Consider the following 24,868-nt stretch of genomic DNA (forward strand, 5'->3'; position numbering starts at 1 on the left):
GACAGTCACACATTTGATAGGCCTATGCACAATTCACTTGATAGACAAACTCCAACAAATGACAGAAAATCAACTACATTTGGCAACATCTAGTTGCTGATTATACAGATCGCAGATCAGCTCATGAATAACAGGGAGATGAAGAGTGAAAATAGTTTTAAATAAATGAAGGAAAAGCAGCCAACAAGCGCTCAGCATATGTGGGAACTCCTTCAAGACTGTTGGAAAAGCATTCCAGGTGAAACTGGTTGAGAAAATGCCAAGAGTGTGCAAAACAGTCATTAAGGCAAAGGGTGGCTACTTTAAAGAATCTCAAATATAAAATATATTTTGATTTGTTTAACACATTTTTGGTTACTACATGATTCCATATGTGTTATTTCATAGTTTTGATGTCTTCAGTATTATTCTACAATGTATAAAATAGTACAAATAAATAAAAACCCTTGAATTGGGTAGGTGTGCCCAAACGTTTGACTGGTACTGCATATATTTCACCCTCAGCACCCCTACTTCCTGCCGTTATGTATAGTGGCACAGCCAAGCCTATTTGGGGAAAACCCTGGCATAGTGACGATAACTTGATTTGAAATGCTTTAAATGGGCACTTCTGATTTTTGCGGTATTTCCCAGGAATCTCTAGATAAATACGAATATTCCCGGTGTTGAAACTTGGTATATTTACGGGGAAAATAATCCCTACTGGTTACTGAGATATTGCGTTGCCAGCCACAACAAAAGGTAAGGCAAGAATGTAATGTGAATTTTAAAAAAGTCACCCAGCTCCTCTGACTCTTCTTCCTATCTCATAGTGGGAATAAGGGCCTAACTTTGAAACAAATATATTTACTCATCAGCAGGATTAGAATCTATTCCATTTCCATCCAGTCAATTCAGGAAGTCAACTGAAAATCCAATTTCCAATTTTCCTCATTTCAGTTTATTTTCTTGAATTGCCTGAAATGAAATGTAATGAACCCCAACCCTGTCTACCATGTGTTACAGTGTTACATATTAACATATTAACACATATTAACACATCACTAACTCAGCTAATGGGTTCAGCTAAAATAATAACATTAAAAATGGGGGCTTAAATACTTTATTCCTGCATGGCGTGTAAATATCGTAAACACCAAGGTGATTAAAGATGATCCTAAGCCCCAGAGAGGCCCTCCAACCGGCCCTGTGGTCCCCGACCGCCACTACCTCTCCCTGGGGGAGGACGCAAGGTGAGACCCAGGACCAGGATTAGAGCTTAGGCCTAATTTCCCTAGCCATAGCAGCTGCTGGACACTGGCCACTTCATTTATATAAGTAGCATTAGCGCTAGCATTAGCGTAATGTAATTGCAGCTCTTTGATTATTAATTGAAGAAGCTCTTTTGGCTAAATGGAAAATGATTTGTTTTTGGTCACTGCTATCGGTGTTGGAATGGAAGAGCATTTTGAGAAGTGGGTTTGTGTGTGTGTGTGTGTGTGTGTGCATGTGTGTGTGTCCTCGGCTCTGCGTTGGGGCCCGTTTCATTTCATATGCCTGGGTTCACCTTGACACATCGACACCACAGCTATCTCTTTAATTCACACACACACACACACACACACACACACACACACACACACACACACACACACACACACACACACACACACACACACACACACACACACACACACACACAGAGAGATAGAGCTTACATAATGTGAATTTGTAGCTTTTCGACTCTCTAATCCCCCTAAGCATGGAAAACATAATGTGATAATGTAATTACATTAGACAAACTAACATGATCATTCTCAGCTCAGTATACTAGAGGTCTGAGGTCTCTGGTTCAGGATGAAGGAGAGAGATAGTATACTAGAGGTCTGAGGTCTCTGGTTCAGGATGAAGGAGAGAGATAGTATACTAGAGGTCTGAGGTCTTTGGTTCAGGATGAAGGAGAGAGATAGTATACTAGAGGTCTGAGGTCTCTGGTTCAGGATGAAGGAGAGAGATAGTATACTAGAGGTCTGAGGTCTCTGGTTCAGGATGAAGGAGAGAGATAGTATACTAGAGGTCTGAGGTCTCTGGTTCAGGATGAAGGAGAGAGATAGTATACTAGAGGTCTGAGGTCTCTGGTTCAGGATGAAGGAGAGTGATAGTATACTAGAGGTCTGAGGTCTCTGGTTCAGGATGAAGGAGAGAGATAGTATACTAGAGGTCTGAGGTCTCTGGTTCAGGATGAAGGAGAGAGATAGTATACTAGAGGTCTGAGGTCTCTGGTTCAGGATGATGGAGAGAGACAGTATACTAGAGGTCTGAGGTCTGAGGTCTCTGGTTCAGGATGAAGGAGAGAGACAGTATACTAGAGGTCTGAGGTCTCTGGTTCAGGATGAAGGAGAGAGATAGTATACTAGAGGTCTGAGGTCTCTGGTCTCTGGTTCAGGATGAAGGAGAGAGATAGTATACTAGAGGTCTGAGGTCTCTGGTTCAGGATGAAGGAGAGAGATAGTATACTAGAGGTCTGAGGTCTGAGGTCTCTGGTTCAGGATGAAGGGTGAAGGAGAGAGATAGTATACTAGAGGTCTGAGGTCTCTGGTTCAGGATGAAGGGTGATGGAGAGAGATAGTATACTAGAGGTCTGAGGTCTCTGGTTCAGGATGAAGGGTGAAGGAGAGAGAGACACAGTCTTAAAGGGACACACTATCACACCATATTATGTCCTCTGTGGGTTACAGAGTAAGACTGTGATCCTCTCACTGGGAGCTGTAATATAGTGATCATCTCACTGGAAGCTGTAATATAGTGATCCTCTCACTGGAAGTTGTGATCCTCTCACTGGAAGATGTAATATAGTGATCCTCTCACTGGGAGCTGTAATATAGTGATACTCTCACTGGAAGCTGTACTATAGTGATCCTCTCACTGGAAGCTGTAATATAGTGATCCTCTCACTGGAAGCTGTAATATAGTGATCATCTCACTGGAAGCTGTGATCCTCTCACTGGAAGATGTAATATAGTGATCATCTCACTGGAAGCTGTAATATAGTGATCCTCTCACTGGAAGCTGTAATATAGTGATCATCTCACTGGAAGCTGTAATATAGTGATCATCTCACTGGAAGCTGTAATATAGTGATCATCTCACTGGGAGCTGTAATATAGTGGTCCTCTCACTGGAAGCTGTAATATAGTGATCATCTCACTGGAAGCTGTAATATAGTGATCCTCTCACTGGAAGCTGTAATATAGTGATCATCTCACTGGAAGCTGTAATATAGTGATCATCTCACTGGAAGCTGTAATATAGTGATCCTCTCACTGGGAGCTGTAATATAGTGATCCTCTCACTGGAAGCTGTAATATAGTGATCCTCTCACTGGGAGCTGTAATATAGTGATCCTCTCACTGGAAGCTGTACTATAGTAATCCTCTCACTGGGAGCTGTAATATAGTGATCCTCTCACTGGAAGCTGTAATATAGTGATCATCTCACTGGAAGCTGTAATATAGTGATCCTCTCACTGGGAGCTGTAATATAGTGATCCTCTCACTGGAAGCTGTAATATAGTGATCATCTCACTGGAAGCTGTAATATAGTGATCATCTCACTGGCAGCTGTAATATAGTGATCATCTCACTGGAAACTGTAATATAGTGATCCTGTTACTAGAAGCTGTACTATAGTGATCCTGTTACTAGAAGCTGTAATATAGTGATCCTCTCACTGGAAGCTGTAATATAGTGATCCTCTCACTGGGAGCTGTAATATAGTGTGAGGCATTGACTCTAATGGATGACTCTAATGGATGAATCTAATGGATGACTCTAGTGGATGACTCTAATGGATGACTCTAGTGGATGACTCTAGTGGATGACTCTAATGGATGACTCTAGTGGATGACTCTAATGGATGACTCTAGTGGATGACTCTAATGGATGACTCTAATGGATGACTCTAATGGATGACTCTAGTGGATGACTCTAATGGATGACTCTAATGGATGACTCTAATGGATGACTCTAGTGGATGACTCTAGTGGATGACTCTAATGGATGACTCTAATGGATGACTCTAATGGATGACTCTAGTGGATGACTCTAGTGGATGACTCTAATGGATGACTCTAATGGATGACTCTAATGGATGACTCTAATGGATGACTCTAGTGGATGACTCTAATGTATGACTCTAGTGGATGACTCTAATGGATGACTCTAATGGATGACTCTAATGGTTGACTCTAATGGATGACTCTAGTGGATGACTCTAGTGGATGACTCTAGTGGATGACTCTAATGGATGACTCTAGTGGATGACTCTAGTGGATGACTCTAATGGATGACTCTAATGGATGACTCTAGTGGATGACTCTAGTGGATGACTCTAATGGATGACTCTAATGGATGACTCTAATGGATGACTCTAGTGGATGACTCTAGTGGATGACTCTAGTGGATGACTCTAATGGATGACTCTAGTGGATGACTCTAGTGGATGACTCTAATGGATGACTCTAATGGATGACTCTAATGGATGACTCTAATGGTTGACTCTAGTGGATGACTATAATGGATGACTCTAATGGATGACTCCTGCCTCACCACAGAAGGGCGTTTTCTGCTGTTTTGTTTCTCTCATGATATCAATCATTATTTCTCCTTTCCAGACGTGAGTGAAATGGGAAGAGGGATATTTCATAATATAAGCAGGAATGGTTTTGCCCTTTCTGCTACTGACCTTTAAAGGAAGAAGTATGTAACAGCTATAATGAAAACAACAAGAGTCTAATCCAGAGTAAAGGTTCCAGACCGACACCATCGTTACATGCCAAGCTCAACCCTCTTTCCCACTAGATGTTGCCCCTAGACGCTGATCTTGGGTCAGTTTTGCATTTCCCTTACTAATGGTTAAGTTTAGGATCGGGGAAGGGGAAGCTGATCCTAGATCTGTACGTAGGGTGAAACCTCAGGCTAGTGCCACATTGGGGAAGGGGAAGCTGATCCTAGATCTGTACGTAGGGTGAAACCTCAGGCTAGTGCCACATTGGGGAAGGGGAAGCTGATCCTAGATCTGTACGTAGGGTGAAACCTCAGGCTAGTGCCACATTGGGGAAGGGGAAGCTGATCCTAGATCTGTACGTAGGGTGAAACCTCACCCCGGAGCCCCACTGTGTTGAAACCATAGATTTCTCTCTTAGGAAGCCACTGCCGTTAAAGAGACAAGCAGAGTATCCAACCATAGCAACCCTAGCAACCATAGCGCGACTGCAGAGCAAGGCCGAGATTCAGTCAACAGTAACGGCCACACCAGAGGGACGTTGTACCCCGCTGAGGTTCCGTCTCTACGGGGTCTCAGGAAGACCCAGAGCAGCACATTGGAGGAGGAAGAGAAGGTCTGGAGGATTAATAAGAGCACGGTGCTGTCCAGAGGATCTAATCTAACCCGCTCTGGGAGCGTCAAGGACCTGATCCACAAGTTCTCAGGCTCAGAGAACGGCGAACCCTCGTCAGTCAAGGAAAACGGCTCACCAGTTCTGTCAATGGGCGGATCCCTGCCTGAAGACTCTAACCGGACAATCAGGATGTCCACAGCCAGAACTGCGGAGGTACTGGCCTATCAGAACTCCCAGTCCAACCCAAACACAGCCACTCTCTGTAGTACCACAGTACAGACCCAGAGCCCAGTCAGGATGTCCACAGCCAAGTCCACCTCCCAGTCCAACCCAAACAGAGCCACTCCCAGTAGTTCCACAGTACAGACCCAGAGCCCAGTCAGGATGTCCACAGCCAAGTCCACCTCCCAGTCCAACCCAGCCATTCACAGCAGCAGCACCGCAGACAGCCAGAACCCGGTACCTTCTATCAAACTAACCCCTCCACCCATGGAGTCTCAGCCCGGCCTTAAGGAGGCGAAGACAGGCTCGCCGCAGCCCAGCAGTCCTTCAGACAGTCATTCCCAGAAGGGTCAGGGTCAGAGCCAGGGTGGCTCTCACAGAGATTCCACGGCAGGCTCCGGATTGGGTTCGGTAAGTAGACCCTCTTTCAGAAAGGCTCCTTTAGAAGAGCCCAGAACTGACCACACCTTGGCATCCGAGACCACGTCCACCGGTGATCATGCTCCGTATGAAGATCACACAGCATGGTCTGTCTGTCTGTCTGTCTGTCTGTCTGTCTGTCTGTCTGTCTGTCTGTCTGTCTGTCTGTCTGTCTGTCTGTCTGTCTGTCTGTCTGTCTGTCTGTCTGTCTGTCTGTCTGTCTGTCTGTCTGTCTGTCTGTCTGTCTGTCTGTCTGTCTGTCTGTCTGTCTGTCTGTCTGTCTGTCTTCTCTTGTCTTGTCTGTTTGTCCACAACTACAGCAATCAACACAATTGTGCATCCGCCTGTCTACCCGTCTGTGCATGTGTGACCAATAGCAGTCCATCTGCACCATAACCCTTGCATCTAACATATCAAACTCAACTAATGGCTTGTTCCTAACAGGAGGGCACTTAGTCATAATGAGCCGTAGCATCGCTATGTCGCGTGTGTGTTGATGTTGTTACCACTCTGCTGTACGGTGATGTCACTCATGTTCACATCACACCATTGCATGTCTGTTCAGTGGAATTCACTGGTTTGATTTGCACGCGATACAATCTCAGATCTCTCTCCTGAACGTACGGCACCTTACAAATACCATTCAAATGCTCCCTGTGCTGTGCTGTACTGTGCCTGTCTGTCAACAGCTATGCTATTGATTTGTCTCTCTCTCTCTCCCCCCTCCCTCTCCCTCTCTCCATCCCTCCATCCATATATTTAATTTCTTCTCCTCCTCCTCCAGGAATCAGACTTTAATCCCAACAAGAGGCCTGAAAGTCCCCCATCTGAAGACGAGCCATCCAATCCCGTCAACGTCCACCAGAACCCCAAATACCAACTGTACCTGAGTGGAGACGTGACAGGGAACGGTTCCAGGGATACAAATGGAACGTTTGGGGGAGAAAACGGGAACGGGATGGAACCCAGGAACAGTTCCCGTTGGGACAGCACTAGCTCCAGATACGGGCCAAACTATCACGGGTCCCTGGAATCTCTGGCCTCTCGGGACTGGGACACCATGTCGGACAGGGTGAGGAACAGAGGTCTGGGGCCACTTGGGGCTGGTACTGGGGCCAGGGGAATAAGACAGGGTGAGGAACAGAGGCCTGGGGCCAGGGGAATAAGACAGGGTGAGGAACAGAGGCCTGGGGCCAGGGGAATAAGACAGGGTGAGGAACAGAGGTCTGGGGCCACTTGGGGCTGGTACTGGGGCCAGGGGAATAAGACAGGGTGAGGAACAGAGGCCTGAAGCCAGGGGAATAAGACAGGGTGAGGAACAGAGGTCTGGGGCCAGGGGAATAAGACAGGGTTGAGGCTTGAGCCTCCAGGAGCCAGGGATTTTATTCAGGGGTGGTGGTGGGGCCAGCACTGCTAGGGGCCAGGATATGTTGATGGGGAATGAGAGGGACAGTAGTAGGGCTTCCAGGGGCCAGGGGAATCAGACATGGCTGAGGGACAGTAATAGCGCTTCCAGGGGCCAGGGGAATCAGACATGGCTGAGGGACAGTAGTAGGGCTTCCAGGGGCCAGGGGAATCAGACATGGCTGAGGGACAGTAATAGGGCTTCCAGGGGCCAGGGGAATCAGACATGGCTGAGGGACAGTAGTAGGGCTTCCAGGGGCCAGGGGAATCAGACATGGCTGAGGGACAGTAATAGGGCTTCCAGGGGCCAGGGGAATCAGACATGGCTGAGGGACAGTAATATGGCTTCCAGGGGCCAGGGCAATCAGACATGGCTGAGGGACAGTAGTAGGGCTTCCAGGGGCCAGGGGAATCAGACATGGCTGAGGGACAGTAATAGGGCTTCCAGGGGCCAGGGGAATCAGACATGGCTGAGGGACAGTAGTAGGGCTTCCAGGGGCCAGGGCTGCCAGGGATCACCAGGGGCTGAGATGGGGAATAAGGGCCAGGGGGACGACAGGTTGTCACCTCCATCTAATTACACTGAGATATGTACACTCAGACATGTAGTGTGATCAGCACTTATCTGTCTGCTCCACCTGTCTGTCTGCTCCACCTATCTGTCTGCTCCACCTGTCTGTCTGCTCCACCTGTCTGTCTGCTCCACCTGTCTGTCTGCTCCACCTATCTGTATGCTCCACTTGTCTGTCTGCTCCACCTGTCTGTCTGCTCCACCTATCTGTCTGCTCCACCTGTCTGTCTGCTCCACCTGTCTGTCTGCTCCACCTGTCTGTCTGCTCCACCTGTCTGTCTGCTCCACCTATCTGTCTGCTCCACTTGTCTGTCTGCTCCACCTGTCTGTCTGCTCCACCTGTCTGTCTGCTCCACCTATATTTCTGCTCCACCTGTCTGTCTGCTCCACCTATCTGTCTGCTCCACTTGTCTGTCTGCTCCACCTATCGGTCTGCTCCACCTATCTGTCTGCTACACTTGTCTGTCTGCTCCACCTGTCTGTCTGCTCCACCTATCGGTCTGCTACACTTGTCTGTCTGCTCCACCTATATCTCTGCTCCACCTGTCTGTCTGCTCCACCTATATCTCTGCTCCACCTGTCTGTCTGCTCCACCTATATCTCTGCTCCACCTGTCTGTCTGCTCCACCTATATCTCTGCTCCACCTATATCTCTGCTCCACCTATATCTCTGCTCCACCTGTCTGTCTGCTCCACCTATGTATCTGCTCCAAAATGTACTGTAGGAGCATGGCGTGAGCCACCTTAGACCTGGCCTTTATGATGCAGCGCCATCTGCTGGTGTACAACAGGCGTTTACAATAATATCAATATTAAAATCCATATTGAATGAACCATGGACAATATGACCATTTCACTAGTGGTGAATCCTCGGCATTGTCAAAGACAACGTTTTAAGACTGTTTATGTTTTTATTGATGTGTTTTTATCAATGGTGTGTTTCTGTGTGTTGTCTAGCTGGGAGGTTTTGAGAGTCCTCCCAGGGTGTTCAACAGCCCCTACGCTACAGCGGCTTCCACGGAGTACAACTCTGGCATGTACCGGATGACAGATTATAAGGTAAAACACTCAGCGAAATGGGATTATGGGGTACAGAAACAACTATTTTTTACTAATATCTTGTTTGTCTTAGAGAGCATAGAATCATGATATTATGTACAGCACATTTACCTGTTTGTCTTCCTTTCTCCCTCTGTCTCCTCTTCTCTCCTCCTCTCTCCTTTCCTTTCCCTCCTCTCCCTCCTCTCCTCCTCTCTCCTCTCCTCTCCCTCCTCTCTCCTTTCCTTTCCCTCCTCTCCCTCCTCTCCTCCTCTCTCCTCTCCTCTCCTCCTCTCTCCTTTCCTTTCCCTCCTCTCCCTCCTCTCCTCCTCTCTCCTCTCCTTTCCATCCTCTTCTCTCCTCTCCTCCTCTCTCCTCTCTTTTCCATCCTCTCCCTCCTCTCCTCCTCTCCTCTCTCCTCTCCTCTCCTCCTTTCTACTCTACTCCCTCTCCTCTCCTCTCCTCTCCTCTCCTCTCCTCTCCTCTCCTCTCCTCTCCTCTCCTCTCCTCTCCTCTCCGCCTCTCTTCTCCCTCCTCTCCTCTTCCCATCTCCTCTCCTCCTCTCTCCTCTCCTTTCCCTCCATCCTCTCCTCTCCTCTCCTCCTTTCTACTCTACTCCCTTTCCTCCCCTCTTCTCACACTCGATTACATGCAGGATGTGATGTCTCCAGCCACATCAGAGCTGAACCTGTTCAACAGCTACCACAGCAGGAGTACCAGCCCTGTGCCTTCCTTCACCCGGACTGTGACCGCCCCACGTGCACCCTTCTCAACCTACGACACCATCAGGAGGCGGGACCAGCAGGTGGGTGGTCAGAGCAGTAATACAGGGTTAAAAAAAACTATCAGTGACCTCTTCTCAGCTGTTGACTATAGTGTCAGGTATATCAGTATTGTAGACTGACCTCTTCTCAGCTGTTGACTATAGTGTCAGGTATATCAGTATTGTAGACTGACCTCTTCTCAGCTGTTGACTATAGTGTCAGGTATATCCGTATTGTAGACTGACCCCTTCTCAGCTGTTGACTATAGTGTCAGGTATATCAGTATTGTAGACTGACCCCTTCTCAGCTGTTGACTATAGTGTCAGGTATATCCGTATTGTAGACTGACCCCTTCTCAGCTGTTGACTATAGTGTCAGGTATATCCGTATTGTAGACTGACCCCTTCTCAGCTGTTGACTATAGTGTCAGGTATATCCGTATTGTAGACTGACCCCTTCTCAGCTGTTGACTATAGTGTCAGGTATATCCGTATTGTAGACTGACCCCTTCTCAGCTGTTGACTATAGTGTCAGGTATATCCGTATTGTAGACTGACCCCTTCTCAGCTGTTGACTATAGTGTCAGGTATATCAGTATTGTAGACTGACCCCTTCTCAGCTGTTGACTATAGTGTCAGGTATATCCGTATTGTAGACTGACCCCTTCTCAGCTGTTGACTATAGTGTCAGGTATATCCGTATTGTAGACTGACCCCTTCTCAGCTGTTGACTATAGTGTCAGGTATATCCGTATTGTAGACTGACCCCTTCTCAGCTGTTGACTATAGTGTCAGGTATATCCGTATTGTAGACTGACCCCTTCTCAGCTGTTGACTATAGTGTCAGGTATATCAGTATTGTAGACTGACCCCTTCTCAGCTGTTGACTATAGTGTCAGGTATATCCGTATTGTAGACTGACCCCTTCTCAGCTGTTGACTATAGTGTCAGGTATATCCGTATTGTAGACTGACCTCTTCTCAGCTGTTGACTATAGTGTCAGGTATATCCGTATTGTAGACTGACCTCTTCTCAGCTGTTGACTATAGTGTCAGGTATATCAGTATTGTAGACTGACCTCTTCTCAGCTGTTGACTATAGTGTCAGGTATATCCGTATTGTAGACTGACCTCTTCTCAGCTGTTGACTATAGTGTCAGGTATATCAGTATTGTAGACTGACCTCTTCTCAGCTGTTGACTATAGTGTCAGGTATATCAGTATTGTAGACTGACCTCTTCTCAGCTGTTGACTATAGTGTCAGGTATATCCGTATTGTAGACTGACCTCTTCTCAGCTGTTGACTATAGTGTCAGGTATATCAGTATTGTAGACTGACCTCTTCTCAGCTGTTGACTATAGTGTCAGGTATATCCGTATTGTAGACTGACCCCTTCTCAGCTGTTGACTATAGTGTCAGGTATATCCGTATTGTAGACTGACCCCTTCTCAGCTGTTGACTATAGTGTCAGGTATATCCGTATTGTAGACTGACCCCTTCTCAGCTGTTGACTATAGTGTCAGGTATATCAGTATTGTAGACTGACCCCTTCTCAGCTGTTGACTATAGTGTCAGGTATATCCGTATTGTAGACTGACCCCTTCTCAGCTGTTGACTATAGTGTCAGGTATATCCGTATTGTAGACTGACCTCTTCTCAGCTGTTGACTATAGTGTCAGGTATATCCGTATTGTAGACTGACCTCTTCTCAGCTGTTGACTATAGTGTCAGGTATATCAGTATTGTAGACTGACCTCTTCTCAGCTGTTGACTATAGTGTCAGGTATATCCGTATTGTAGACTGACCTCTTCTCAGCTGTTGACTATAGTGTCAGGTATATCAGTATTGTAGACTGGCCTCTTCTCAGCTGTTGACTATAGTGTCAGGTATATCCGTATTGTAGACTGACCTCTTCTCAGCTGTTGACTATAGTGTCAGGTATATCAGTATTGTAGACTGACCTCTTCTCAGCTGTTGACTATAGTGTCAGGTATATCCGTATTGTAGACTGGCCTCTTCTCAGCTGTTGACTATAGTGTCAGGTATATCCGTATTGTAGACTGGCCTCTTCTCAGCTGTTGACTATAGTGTCAGGTATATCCGTATTGTAGACTGACACCTTCTCAGCTGTTGACTATAGTGTCAGGTATATCCGTATTGTAGACTGACACCTTCTCAGCTGTTGACTATAGTGTCAGGTATATCCGTATTGTAGACTGACCTCTTCTCAGCTGTTGACTATAGTGTCAGGTATATCCGTATTGTAGACTGACCTCTTCTCAGCTGTTGACTATAGTGTCAGGTATATCCGTATTGTAGACTGACCTCTTCTCAGCTGTTGACTATAGTGTCAGGTATATCAGTATTGTAGACTGACCCCTTCTCAGCTGTTGACTATAGTGTCAGGTATATCAGTATTGTAGACTGACCCCTTCTCAGCTGTTGACTATAGTGTCAGGTATATCCGTATTGTAGACTGACCCCTTCTCAGCTGTTGACTATAGTGTCAGGTATATCCGTATTGTAGACTGACCCCTTCTCAGCTGTTGACTATAGTGTCAGGTATATCCGTATTGTAGACTGACCTCTTCTCAGCTGTTGACTATAGTGTCAGGTATATCCGTATTGTAGACTGACCCCTTCTCAGCTGTTGACTATAGTGTCAGGTATATCAGTATTGTAGACTGACCTCTTCTCAGCTGTTGACTATAGTGTCAGGTATATCCGTATTGTAGACTGACCCCTTCTCAGCTGTTGACTATAGTGTCAGGTATATCAGTATTGTAGACTGACCTCTTCTCAGCTGTTGACTATAGTGTCAGGTATATCCGTATTGTAGACTGACCTCTTCTCAGCTGTTGACTATAGTGTCAGGTATATCAGTATTGTAGACTGACCTCTTCTCAGCTGTTGACTATAGTGTCAGGTATATCCGTATTGTAGACTGACCTCTTCTCAGCTGTTGACTATAGTGTCAGGTATATCCGTATTGTAGACTGACCTCTTCTCAGCTGTTGACTATAGTGTCAGGTATATCAGTATTGTAGACTGACCTCTTCTCAGCTGTTGACTATAGTGTCAGGTATATCCGTATTGTAGACTGACCTCTTCTCAGCTGTTGACTATAGTGTCAGGTATATCAGTATTGTAGACTGACCTCTTCTCAGCTGTTGACTATAGTGTCAGGTATATCCGTATTGTAGACTGACCTCTTCTCAGCTGTTGACTATAGTGTCAGGTATATCCGTATTGTAGACTGACCTCTTCTCAGCTGTTGACTATAGTGTCAGGTATATCCGTATTGTAGACTGACCTCTTCTCAGCTGTTGACTATAGTGTCAGGTATATCAGTATTGTAGACTGACCTCTTCTCAGCTGTTGACTATAGTGTCAGGTATATCCGTATTGTAGACTGACCTCTTCTCAGCTGTTGACTATAGTGTCAGGTATATCCGTATTGTAGACTGACCTCTTCTCAGCTGTTGACTATAGTGTCAGGTATATCCGTATTGTAGACTGACCCCCGGCTCTTCCAGGTGATGCCAAGCCAACACCCCATGCGGTACGCTGTGTCGTCTGTTGCTATGCCCAACAAGAGAGACTACATCGAGGAGTTGACCAGGCAGTTGGATGCCTGTCAGAAGGTGCAGTATGAAGCCCCTCCCTCCCTCCCTCCCTCCCTCCCTCCCTCCCTCCCTCCCTCCCTCCCTCCCTCCCTCCCCTCCTTCCTTCCGTCCCTCCCCCCTTCCTCCCTTTCCACTCTCCCTCTCTCCCCCCCTCCTTCCTCCCTCTCCCTCTCTCCCTCCCTCCCTCTCCCCCCTCCTCGCACCTCCCTCCCTCTCCCCCCTCTCCCCCTCTCCCCCCCATCTTCCCTCTCCCTCTCTCCCCCCTCCTCCCTCCCTCTCCCTCTCTCTCTCTCTCTCCCCCTCCCCGCCCCTCCCTCCCTTCCTCATATCCTCCGCCCCCCCTTCCTCCCTCCCCCCTCTCCCGTCCTCCCTCCCCGCCCCACCCTCCCTCCCTCATATCCTCCGTGTCCCCCTCCTTTCCACAGAGGAACCAGTTCCTGGAGGCAGAGAGCATAGAGATGGACAAGGAGAGGAACCAGATCAGGTTGGAGATGAGAGGCCTGTTGGTGAACAACGAGGACCTTCTCAGAACCAACAGTACCCTGCAGGTGTGTAGCATGATGGACTACAATACCCAGAATGCTCTGTGTAACATATCTGATTTGATCTCAGTGAAGATGTTGCCTGGGTACCAGTCTGTTTGTGACGTGATACCACTCCTTGTCATGCAAAACATGGTTAAGTAGGCATGGTGGCACAAACAGACTGGTACCCAGGCTAGTAAAGAGGTTCCTGAAGCTAACGTAATGTCCTGTCTCTTATCAATCCAAGATGGAGATGAGTAGGATGAGGATGAGGATGGTAGAGCTGGAGAGAGACAACATGGCCATGACGGACCGCTTCAGAGTTATGGAGGTAGGTTTCTGGACTACACACAAACTACACTGTATACCACTTGACTACACATAAACTACACTGTATACCACTTGACTACACATAAAATACACTGTGTACCATTGGACTACACATAAACTACACTGTGTACACATGGACTACACATAAACTACACTGTGTACCATTGGACTACACATAAACTACACCGTGTACCTCTGGACTACACTTAAACTACACTGTGTACCTCTGGACTACACATAAACTACACCGTGTACCATTGGACTACACATAAACTACACCGTGTTCATCTGGACTACACATAAACTGCACTGTGTACCATTGGACCACACATAAACTACACCGTGTACCTCTGGACTACACATAAACTACACTGTGTACCTCTGGACTACACATAAACTACACCGTGTACCTCTGGACTACACATAAACTACACTGTGTTCATCTGGACTACACATAAACTACACCGTGTACCTCTGGACTACACATAAACTACACGTGTACCTCTGGACTACACATAAACTACACCGTGTACCTCTGGACTACACATAAACTACACCGTGTACCTCTGGACTACACATAAACTACACCGTGTACCTCTGGACTACACATAAACTACACCGTGTACCTCTGGACTACACATAAACTACACCGTGTACCTCTGGACCACACATAAACTACACTGTGTACCATTGGACTACACATAAACTACACCGTGTACCTCTGGACTACACATAAACTACACCGTGTACCATTGGACTACACATAAACTACACTGTGTACCATTGGACTACACATAAACTACACCGTGTACCATTGGACTACACATAAACTACACTGTGTACCATTGGACCACACATAAACTACACTGTGTACACCTAGACTACACATAAACTACACCGTGTATATTCTTCTGAGACTCTTTAATGGATAGAAGGATTATCTTCAAACACACAAGCTCCTCCTTTCACCGACTCTCAGATAGTTCAGGTTAAGAGCCATTGGGCCAGTAGCTGAACGGTTGCTGGTTCGAATCCCTCAGCTGACTAGGTGAACGATCTATTGATGTGCCCTTGAGCAAGGCACTTCACGCTAATTGCCCCATGTAAGTCACTCTGGATAAGAGCGCTAAAATGTGAATGTACCAGCGCCTCAAATCTCCTACTGCTTCAGCTCCTGTTATAGAATATTAGCACAAAAATATTGTGGAGCTCCTGCACCTGAATATAAACAGGACTGTGGAGCTCCTGCACCTGAATATAAACAGGACTGTGGAGCTCCTGCACCTGAATATAAACAGGACTGTGGAGCTCCTGTACCTGAATATAAACAGGACTGTGGAGCTCCTGCACCTGAATATAAACAGGACTGTGGAGCTCCTGTACCTGAATATAAACAGGACTGTGGAGCTCCTGCACCTGAATATAAACAGGACTGTGGAGCTCCTGCACCTGAATATAAACAGGACTGTGGAGCTCCTGTACCTGAATATAAACATGACTGTGGAGCTCCTGTACCTGAATATAAACAGGAATGTGGAGCTCCTGCACCTGAATATAAACAGGACTGTGGAGCTCCTGCACCTAAATATAAACAGGACTGTGGAGCTCCTGTACCTGAATATAAACATGACTGTGGAGCTCCTGTACCTGAATATAAACAGGAATGTGGAGCTCCTGCACCTGAATATAAACAGGACTGTCACCCGGCACCTATTTCAGTTCAAGTCAAACACTAGGGGTTGTGTTTTCTAAGTGTTGAAACACGGAGGATGTCTCTAGAGAGCTCATCCCATCTGTGTTTCCTCCAGACGGAGCTGACCGAGGCCAGAGAGATGATGGTGGAGGCCAACACTCAGGAATATGCCTTCAACTTCCTGCAGCAGTCTCTGAAGAATAAGATACAGGACGCTGAGGTACAGTATAGGCTTCTCCATAATCAGATTCTACCACAGACCTGTCAGTTAGCTGGGCCTATTCTACCACAGACCAGTCAGTCAGTCAGCTGGGCCTAATCCACCACAGACCTCAGTCGGTTAGCTGGAGCTATTCTACCACAGACATCAGTCAGTCAGCTGGGCCTATTCTACCACAGACCTGTCAGTTAGCTGGGCCTATTACACCACAGACCTCAGTCAGTCAGTTAGCTGGAGCTATTCTACCACAGACCTCAGTCAGTCAGTTAGCTGGGCCTATTACACCACAGACCTCAGTCAGTCAGTCAGCTGGCCTATTCCACCACAGACCTCAGTCAGTCAGTTAGCTGGGCCTATTCTACCACAAACCTGTCAGTCAGTTAGCTGGAGCTATTCTACCACAGACCTCAGTCAGTCAGCTGGGCCTATTCTACCACAGACCTCAGTCAGTCAGCTGGGCCTATTCTACCACAGACTTCAGTCAGTCAGTTAGATGGGCATATTCCACCACAGACCTCAGTCAGTCAGTTAGCTGGGGCTATTCCACCACAGACCTCTGTCAGTCAGTTAGCTGGGCCTATTCCACCACAGACCTCAGTCAGTCAGTTAGCTGGGCCTATTCCACCACAGACCTCTGTCAGTCAGTCAGCTGGGCCTATTCTACCACAGACTTCAGTCAGTCAGTTAGATGGGCCTATTCTACCACAGACCTCAGTCAGTCAGTTAGCTGGGCCTATTCCACCACAGACATCAGTCAGTCAGTTAGCTGGGCCTATTCTACCACAGACCTGTCAGTTAGCTGGGCCTATTCTACCACAGACCTGTCAGTTAGCTGGGCCTATTCTACCACATACCTGTCAGTTAGCTGGGCCTATTCTACCACAGACCTGTCAGTTAGCTGGGCCTATTCTACCACATACCTCAGTCAGTCAGTTAGCTGGGCCTATTCTACCACAGACCTCAGTCAGTCAGCTGGGCCTATTCCACCACAGACCTTAGTCAGTCAGCTGGGCCTATTCTACCACAGACCTTAGTCAGTCAGCTGGGCCTATTCCACCACAGACCTTAGTCAGTCAGCTGGGCCTATTCCACCACAGACCTTAGTCAGTCAGCTGGGCCTATTCCACCACAGACCTCTGTCAGTCAGTTAGCTGGGCCTATTCTACCACAGACCTCAGTCAGTCAGTTAGCTGGGCCTATTCCACCACAGACCTCAGTCAGTTAGTTAGCTGGGCCTATTCCACCACAGACCTCAGTCAGTCAGTTAGCTGGGCCTATTCTACCACAGACCTCAGTCAGTTAGCTGAGCCTATTCCACCACAGGCCTCTGTCAGTCAGTTAGCTGGGCCTATTCTACCACAGACTTCAGTCAGTCAGTTAGATGGGCCTATTCCACCACAGACCTCTGACAGTCAGTTAGCTGGGCCTATTCCACCACAGACCTCAGTCAGTTAGCTGGGCCTAATCCACCACAGACCTCAGTCAGTCAGTCAGCTGGGTCTATTCTACCACAGACATCAGTCAGTCAGTTAGCTGGGCCTATTCCACCACAGACCTCTGTCAGTCAGTTAGATGGGCCTATTCCACCACAGACTTCAGTCAGTCAGTTAGATGGGCCTATTCCACCACAGACCTCAGTCAGTCAGTTAGATGGGCCTATTCCACCACAGACCTCAGTCAGTTAGTTAGCTGGGCCTATTCTACTACAGACCTCAGTCAGTTGGCTGGGCCTAATCCACCACAGACCTCAGTCAGTTAGCTGGGCTTATTCCAGCACAGACCTCAGTCAGTCAGCTGGGCCTAATCCACCACAGACCTCAGTCAGTTAGTTAGCTGTTCATATTCCACCACAGACCTCAGTCAGTTGGCTGGGCCTAATCCACCACAGACCTCAGTCAGTTAGCTGGGCTTATTCCAGCACAGACCTCAGTCAGTTAGCTGGGCCTAATCCACCACAGACCTCAGTCAGTTAGCTGGGCCTATTCCAGCACAGACCTCAGTCAGTCAGCTGGGCCTATTCTACCACAGACCTCAGTCAGTTAGCTGGGCCTATTCTACTACATACCTCAGTCTGTTAGCTGGGCCTAATCTACCACATACCTCAGTCAGTCAGTTAGCTGGGCCTATTCTACCACAGACATGTCAGTCAGTTAGCTGGACCTATTCTACCACAGACCTCAGTCAGTCAGCTGGGCCTAATCCACCACATACCTCAGTCAGTTAGCTGGGCCTATTCTACCACAGACCTCAGTCAGTTAGCTGGGCCTATTCTACTACAGACCTCAGTCAGTTGGCTGGGCCTAATCCACCACAGACCTCAGTCAGTTAGCTGAGCCTATTCTACTACAGACCTCAGTCAGTTGGCTGGGCCTAATCCACCACAGACCTCAGTCAGTTAGCTGGGCCTATTCTACCACAGACCTCTGTCAGTTAGCTGGGCCTATTCCACCGCAGACCTCAGTCAGTCAGTTAGCTGGGCCTATTCTACCACAGACCTCAGTCAGTCAGTTAGCTGGGCCTATTCCACCACAGACCTCAGTCAGTTAGCTGGAACTATTCCACCACAGACCTCAGTCAGTCAGTCAGCTGGAACTATTCCACCACAGACCTCAGTCAGTCAGTTAGCTGGGCCTATTCCACCACAAACCTCAGTCAGTCAGTTAGCTGGGCCTATTCCACCACAGACCTGGGCCTATGTGTCTGCCTTGCGTGAGCCCCTGTGCGCATCCAGAAATGGCACCCTATTCCCTACCATGACCCTGCTCAAAATATAGTGCACTATGTAACGAGTACAGTTCCATTTCAGCCCCAGCCTCTGTGTCTGTCCTACACCATGTCCCCTATAGGAGGCGCTAGAGAAGCAGACGCTCCATGCCGAGGGTCTGTCCGAGAAGCTGTGGCTGTCTGAGAGACAGTTGGAGGAGCTAGCGGTGGACAAGGAGACACGGGACAAGAGGAGATCAGAGCTCAGCGACACTGTCTTCAGACTGGAGACTGAGGTACAGTTGCATTACTATACTTATACGTGTGTGTGTGTGTGTTTGTGTGTGTGTGTGTGTGTGCGTGTGCGTGTGCGTGTGCGTGTGCGTGTGCGTGTGTGTGTTTGTGTGTGTGTGTGTGAGAGAGAGAGAGAGAGATCACAGTCAGTCTTCAGACTGGAGACTGAGGTACAGTACTGTAGCTTCAAGGGTTGTGGTTAATTCCACAAATTAAATTGAAATTAAATTCCCTCTTCCTGTAAATTCCCATTTAATACTATTCAAATTCCAGGTCAGTCTTTAAATTCAGAGATAATTTAATTTCCTTTCAATTTTATTGTTAGGTAAATTCCAATAATTACATTTCTAATTCAGTATTATCCCAAACTATTCCACATATTCAAATTCAATTCCCTCAAGCTTTCAGGGAATATAGAAATACAAGTTGAAATGATTTTAAATGATTTAAAAACAAATCATGCAGTACTTTTGTTTTACTAAATCCATTAACTAATAAATTACAGTTCAGTTAAATTCCAAAAATGTAATTTTTTTTACTAGTCCAATTCAAACATTTCAAACATTCTAATTCCATTTAATTTCCAATGCCATAACTTGAAGATTGTTGAAATTCGAAAATTGAATTAGTGTAACATTCCTTGTGTTGATTCTGGAGTTACATTAACTCTGTAATTGTTAAATCAACACTCATTGGTGTAAAATGACCCCAGTGTTGGTGTTAATAACCGGTGTTAAAATAAAACCCCGCTCATCATTATGTTTCCCAGCATGCTCTATTGCAGGTAGATTTTTTTTGTTTGTTGTTTCAATATCTATGTTTTTGCAACTAAAATTTTTATGTAAATAAATATAAATGTAAAATTTTTATAAACTAATCCAATCTGTTCGTTGGACTTGTTCCCATTACTGTAGTGGTTGTTCCAGTTTAGATGCTTGAGGTAGCATCATAGCTTAGTCATCCCAACCCGGTCAGTCATTCTAAATGCAGGTTGCTGGTGAATAAAATGTTTAAATGTTGGAATGCACTACTCTGGCTGGATCCCAATAGGAATTACAACTCACTTTGCAAAGCCAGTATAATGTGACTTGCAGGCCTGATGTGGCCTGTAAACCAGGAGTTTCAAGCCACTGTATTAGGGTAAAACTGGACCCTCAAAATAAGGCCTCGTGAAATCTGTGTTGTATTGTGTTGATAACAGGATATCACTTGGCCGAAGGCCACGGGACTGAAAATGGATGAATGTAAACAACCATGTCTCTGTCACTAACAAATACAGTCACGGGGGGGTTAACTCTACAATTCACTCGAAACTCAAGGCACTCTGGGAAATATACAAATAAGGCTTGGCACTAAGCATTGTGTTCATTTAACACTGAAAAGGGCAGACCCGTATAGACACTGGACCGGTGTCAAATGTAACACCTTCAGTGTTGATATAACCCTAGATCATTTGCTTTGTATATTTATATATTCTCCCTCTCTCCCTCCACAGCTAGGGGAGGTCCAACAGAGAGCCACCCAAGCCTTAGCAGAGCTCAGTCTGCACCAGAAGCTACGAGATGGTGACCAGCTGAGGGTAAAGGAGCTGGAAGAGACTATACTGGAGAAGAGTCAGGAGCTGCAGAGAGCCCAGCAGACTGTCAGAAGCCTCCAGGGACAGGTAGATGAGGACATAGGCCGTACAGGTCTTCTATAGTCAAATGCAGATCATTTGTGCTTAAGATTGACTTTTGAAAGTAATTTCTGCTTAAGCAGAAACGTATTTACAGCAATCGTGATTATGTCGCTTACCCATACTGTAAAATGTGTGTCCATATGTGATTTTTCTGATTTATGTATGGGTGTAGTATTCTTTATTACACTCTGTGTATTGTATATTTCTTACACTGATAGATAACTGTATGTGTTGTCAGGTAAACTAATAGATAACTGTATGTGTTGTCAGGTAAACTAATAGATAACTGTATGTGTTGTCAGGTAAACTAATAGATAACTGTATGTGTTGTCAGGTAAACTAATAGATAACTGTATGTGTTGTCAGGTAAACTAATAGATAAATGTATGTGTTGTCAGGTAAACTAATAGATAACTGTATGTGTTGTCAGGTAAACTAATAGATAACTGTATGTGTTGTCAGGTAAACTAATAGATAACTGTATGTGTTGTCAGGTAAACTAATAGATAACTGTATGTGTTGTCAGGTAAACTAATAGATAACTGTATGTGTTGTCAGGTAAACTAATAGATAACTGTATGTGTTGTCAGGTAAACTAATAGATAACTGTATGTGTTGTCAGGTAAACTAATAGATAACTGTATGTGTCGTCAGGTGTCAGGTAAACTAATAGATAAATGTATGTGTTGTCAGGTGTCAGGTAAACTAATAGATAAGGAGCGTTCCCTGGAGGAGGAGATCCAGCTGAGAGAGAGAATCCAGCTGCAGTTGAAGCAGGCAGAGAGGAGCGTAGAGGACCTGAAGGTAGAGCTACAGACTGCTGCACAGACCAAGGAGGACCTGGACAAGCAACTCAAACAGGCTCAGGTAGGTACAGACAGAGAGCACCATACACCCTAAGCCCAGTCTAAAGAGGACCTGGACAAGCAAGATATACTGTAGATATAGAGAGTGTAGACTGTATGAACCGTGGGATATATACTGTAGATATAGAGAGTGTAGACTGTATGAACCGTGGGAGATATACTGTAGATATAGAGAGAGTAGACTGTATGAACCGTGGGATATATACTGTAGATATAGAGAGAGTAGACTGTATGACCCGTGGGATATATACTGTAGATATAGAGAGTGTAGACTGTATGAACCGTGGGAGATATACTGTAGATATAGAGAGAGTAGATGGTATGATACTGTAGATATAGAGAGAGTAGACTGTATGAACCTTGGGAGATATACTGTAGATATAGAGAGAGTAGACTGTATGATACTGTAGATATAGAGACAGTAGAATGTATGAACTTTGGGAGATATACTGTAGATATAGAGAGAGTAGATGGTATGATACTGTAGATATAGAGACAGTAGACTGTATGAACCTTGGGAGATATACTGTAGATATAGAGAGAGTAGACTGTATGATACTGTAGATATAGAGACAGTAGACTGTATGAACCTTGGGAAATATACTGTAGATGAATAGGTAACTGCCAAAATAATGGAAACCCAACATAGTGTCTTAATAGTGGTTTGGGCCACCATGTGACACCAGAACATTTTCAATGCACCTCGGCATGGATTCTACAGGTGTCTGGAACTCTATTGGAGGGACGTGACGCCGTTCTTCCACGAGGCACTCCATCATTTGGTGTTTTGTTGACGGTGGTGGAAAACACTGGTCTCAGGTGATCTCGACTGAGATACGCATACACACACACACACACACACACACAGACACACAGACACACACACACACAGACACACACACACACACACACACACACACACACACACACACACACACACACACACACACACACACACACACACACACACACACACACACACACACACACACACACAGCACCTCTTTCAAAGTCACTGAGATCTCTTCTAGCCCTGGTAGCCGAAATAATGGACAATTGGGACTCGCTATACATGACCCTAAGCAATGATGGGATGTTAATTGCTTAATTAACTCAGGAACCAGCTGCTTTCCATATACTTTGGGTCCTTCGTTTACTCAAGTGTTTCCTTTATTTTGGCAGTTACGCGTAGCTCTAGAATACAGATAAATGGATATAGATCTGCTTCAGCTTTGTCTTTGAGGTCAATGCAGGGTTGCTGTTAAAGCACTGTGACGACTGCTGGGGAAAAAACTTTCTAAGTACATGTGATTGATCGTGTTTTTTCCCTAGCCTGGAAACAATGGGAGGCACAATGTTTCAGTTTTCAGTCTGGTTCAACCAGGCTATGTTGGAGTCTAGGCCAGGCTCCTGTCAAAGTACTTTGTGACAACTGCCGATGTAGAAAAAGGGGTTATAAAGATCGATTCGATTGATTGATGTGTTTCTCCTTTCACAGGAGAAAGCGATAGATCTTGAGAGCGACCTGGAGGAGATGCAGGACAGTGAACAGAGTTGGGCCAGGAAGCACAAGAGAGCCATGGAGCAGGTACGTCTGTCTGCCTACAGCTGACCTCTCACCCCTGACCCCTGACCACTGACCCCTGACCCCTGACCACTAACACTGAACCAATGTTTTTCTGTTTCTCTTGTTCACTTCAAATAATATAGTCAAAACATTCTCATAAATCACTTAAATATGAAATTGAATCTCCTGAGACTTGAACTGAATCCAGGATTCCTTGACTGATGCCTGGCCAATGAGAGCTAATTATATTGTGATGTTGATCTGATTCTACAGGAGCGAATGAGGACAGGGTTTCTTTTGTTGAGGATGTGCCCCAGTGGGTGTGTAGTACTATCTAAAACAGACTGTTGTGTTCCTCACAGACAGAACAGCTCCAGCTGAAGTTGATTCAGGAGAAATATGTGAATGAGCAGCTGGACAGTGAGAAGATCAACCTGATGAGACAGGTACTGTACAGTACACTAACTACGGCTGGGTTTTCACCGGGAACTGTTCTAACCTGCAGGGTGGTCAGCTTGTAGTGTAGCTACGTGATCCATCTATACATCGGTGTTGTCTGTAACATTCCTTCCTGTGGTGTCTGTAACATTCCTTCTTGTGGTGTCTGTAACATTCCTTCCTGTGGTGTATGTAACATTCCTTCCTGTGTTGTCTGTAACATTCCTTCTTGTGGTGTCTGTAACATTCCTTCATGTGGTGTCTGTAACATTCCTTATTGTGTTGTCTGTAACATTCCTTCCTGTGGTGTCTGTAACATTCCTTCCTGTGTTGTCTGTAACATTCCTTCTTGTGGTGTCTGTAACATTCCTTCATGTGGTGTCTGTAACATTCCTTATTGTGTTGTCTGTAACATTCCTTCCTGTGGTGTCTGTAACATTCCTTCCTGTGGTGTCTGTAACATTCCTTCCTGTGGTGTCTGTAACATTCCTTCCTGTGGTGTCTGTAACATTCCTTCCTGTGGTGTCTGTAACATTCCTTCCTGTGGTGTCTGTAACATTCCTTCCTGTGGTGTATGTAACATTCCTTCCTGTGTTGTCTGTAACATTCCTTCCTGTGGTGTATGTAACATTCCTTCCTGTGGTGTATGTAACATTCCTTCCTGTGGTGTCTGTAACATTCCTTCCTGTGGTGTCTGTAACATTCCTTCCTGTGGTGTCTGTAACATTCCTTCATGTGGTGTCCTGTAGGTGCGTGACCTGCGTGTGGAGATGGAGGAACTTCACAACTCCAGAGTCCAGGTGGATGTGATCACTATGACAGAGATCCGGGCCAAGGAGCTGGAGAACGCTCTCAGAGTGGAGGAGAGGTGCGTTTCCTTTTGTATCTACAGGACGACACGGGGTTTGTTGACTAGTATATTAATGGCTGTTCTCCTGTACAGGAACAAGGTGGTGATGAACAACACCATCAGTAAACTGGAGAGGAAGAACAACGAACTGTCTGGTCAGCTGGAGGAGGAACAGAAGATCGCTATAGAGCAGAAGGAACTGGTAGGACACTGTGTGTGTGTGTCTCTGTGTGTGTCTCTCTGTGTGTGTGTGTGTGTGTGTGTGTGTGTGTGTGTGTGTGTG

General features: G+C 46.1%; 1 protein-coding gene across 3 annotated transcripts in view; it reads left to right on the plus strand.

The window, feature by feature from the left end:
* LOC139539247 (myosin heavy chain, embryonic smooth muscle isoform-like) overlaps nucleotides 1-24,868 on the plus strand; it is a 75,421-nt gene that overhangs the window by 44,817 nt on the left and 5,736 nt on the right. For 2 of the 3 annotated variants that reach the window (XM_071342116.1, XM_071342123.1), the window contains exons 4-18: nucleotides 5,183-6,010; nucleotides 6,804-7,091; nucleotides 8,952-9,053; nucleotides 9,688-9,837; nucleotides 13,333-13,440; nucleotides 13,848-13,970; nucleotides 14,194-14,277; nucleotides 16,085-16,189; nucleotides 19,036-19,188; nucleotides 20,682-20,849; nucleotides 21,558-21,731; nucleotides 23,229-23,318; nucleotides 23,660-23,743; nucleotides 24,485-24,603; nucleotides 24,679-24,787. In XM_071342116.1, coding sequence (XP_071198217.1) covers nucleotides 5,183-6,010; nucleotides 6,804-7,091; nucleotides 8,952-9,053; nucleotides 9,688-9,837; nucleotides 13,333-13,440; nucleotides 13,848-13,970; nucleotides 14,194-14,277; nucleotides 16,085-16,189; nucleotides 19,036-19,188; nucleotides 20,682-20,849; nucleotides 21,558-21,731; nucleotides 23,229-23,318; nucleotides 23,660-23,743; nucleotides 24,485-24,603; nucleotides 24,679-24,787 — 2,685 coding nt within the window. The remainder of the gene's footprint in view (nucleotides 1-5,182; nucleotides 6,011-6,803; nucleotides 7,092-8,951; nucleotides 9,054-9,687; nucleotides 9,838-13,332; nucleotides 13,441-13,847; nucleotides 13,971-14,193; nucleotides 14,278-16,084; nucleotides 16,190-19,035; nucleotides 19,189-20,681; nucleotides 20,850-21,557; nucleotides 21,732-23,228; nucleotides 23,319-23,659; nucleotides 23,744-24,484; nucleotides 24,604-24,678; nucleotides 24,788-24,868) is intronic. The other variant, XM_071342126.1, reaches the window with a different exon arrangement.

This window comes from Salvelinus alpinus, chromosome 1, assembly GCF_045679555.1.
Source record: "Salvelinus alpinus chromosome 1, SLU_Salpinus.1, whole genome shotgun sequence".
In the NCBI taxonomy this organism is placed as follows: domain Eukaryota; kingdom Metazoa; phylum Chordata; class Actinopteri; order Salmoniformes; family Salmonidae; genus Salvelinus; species Salvelinus alpinus.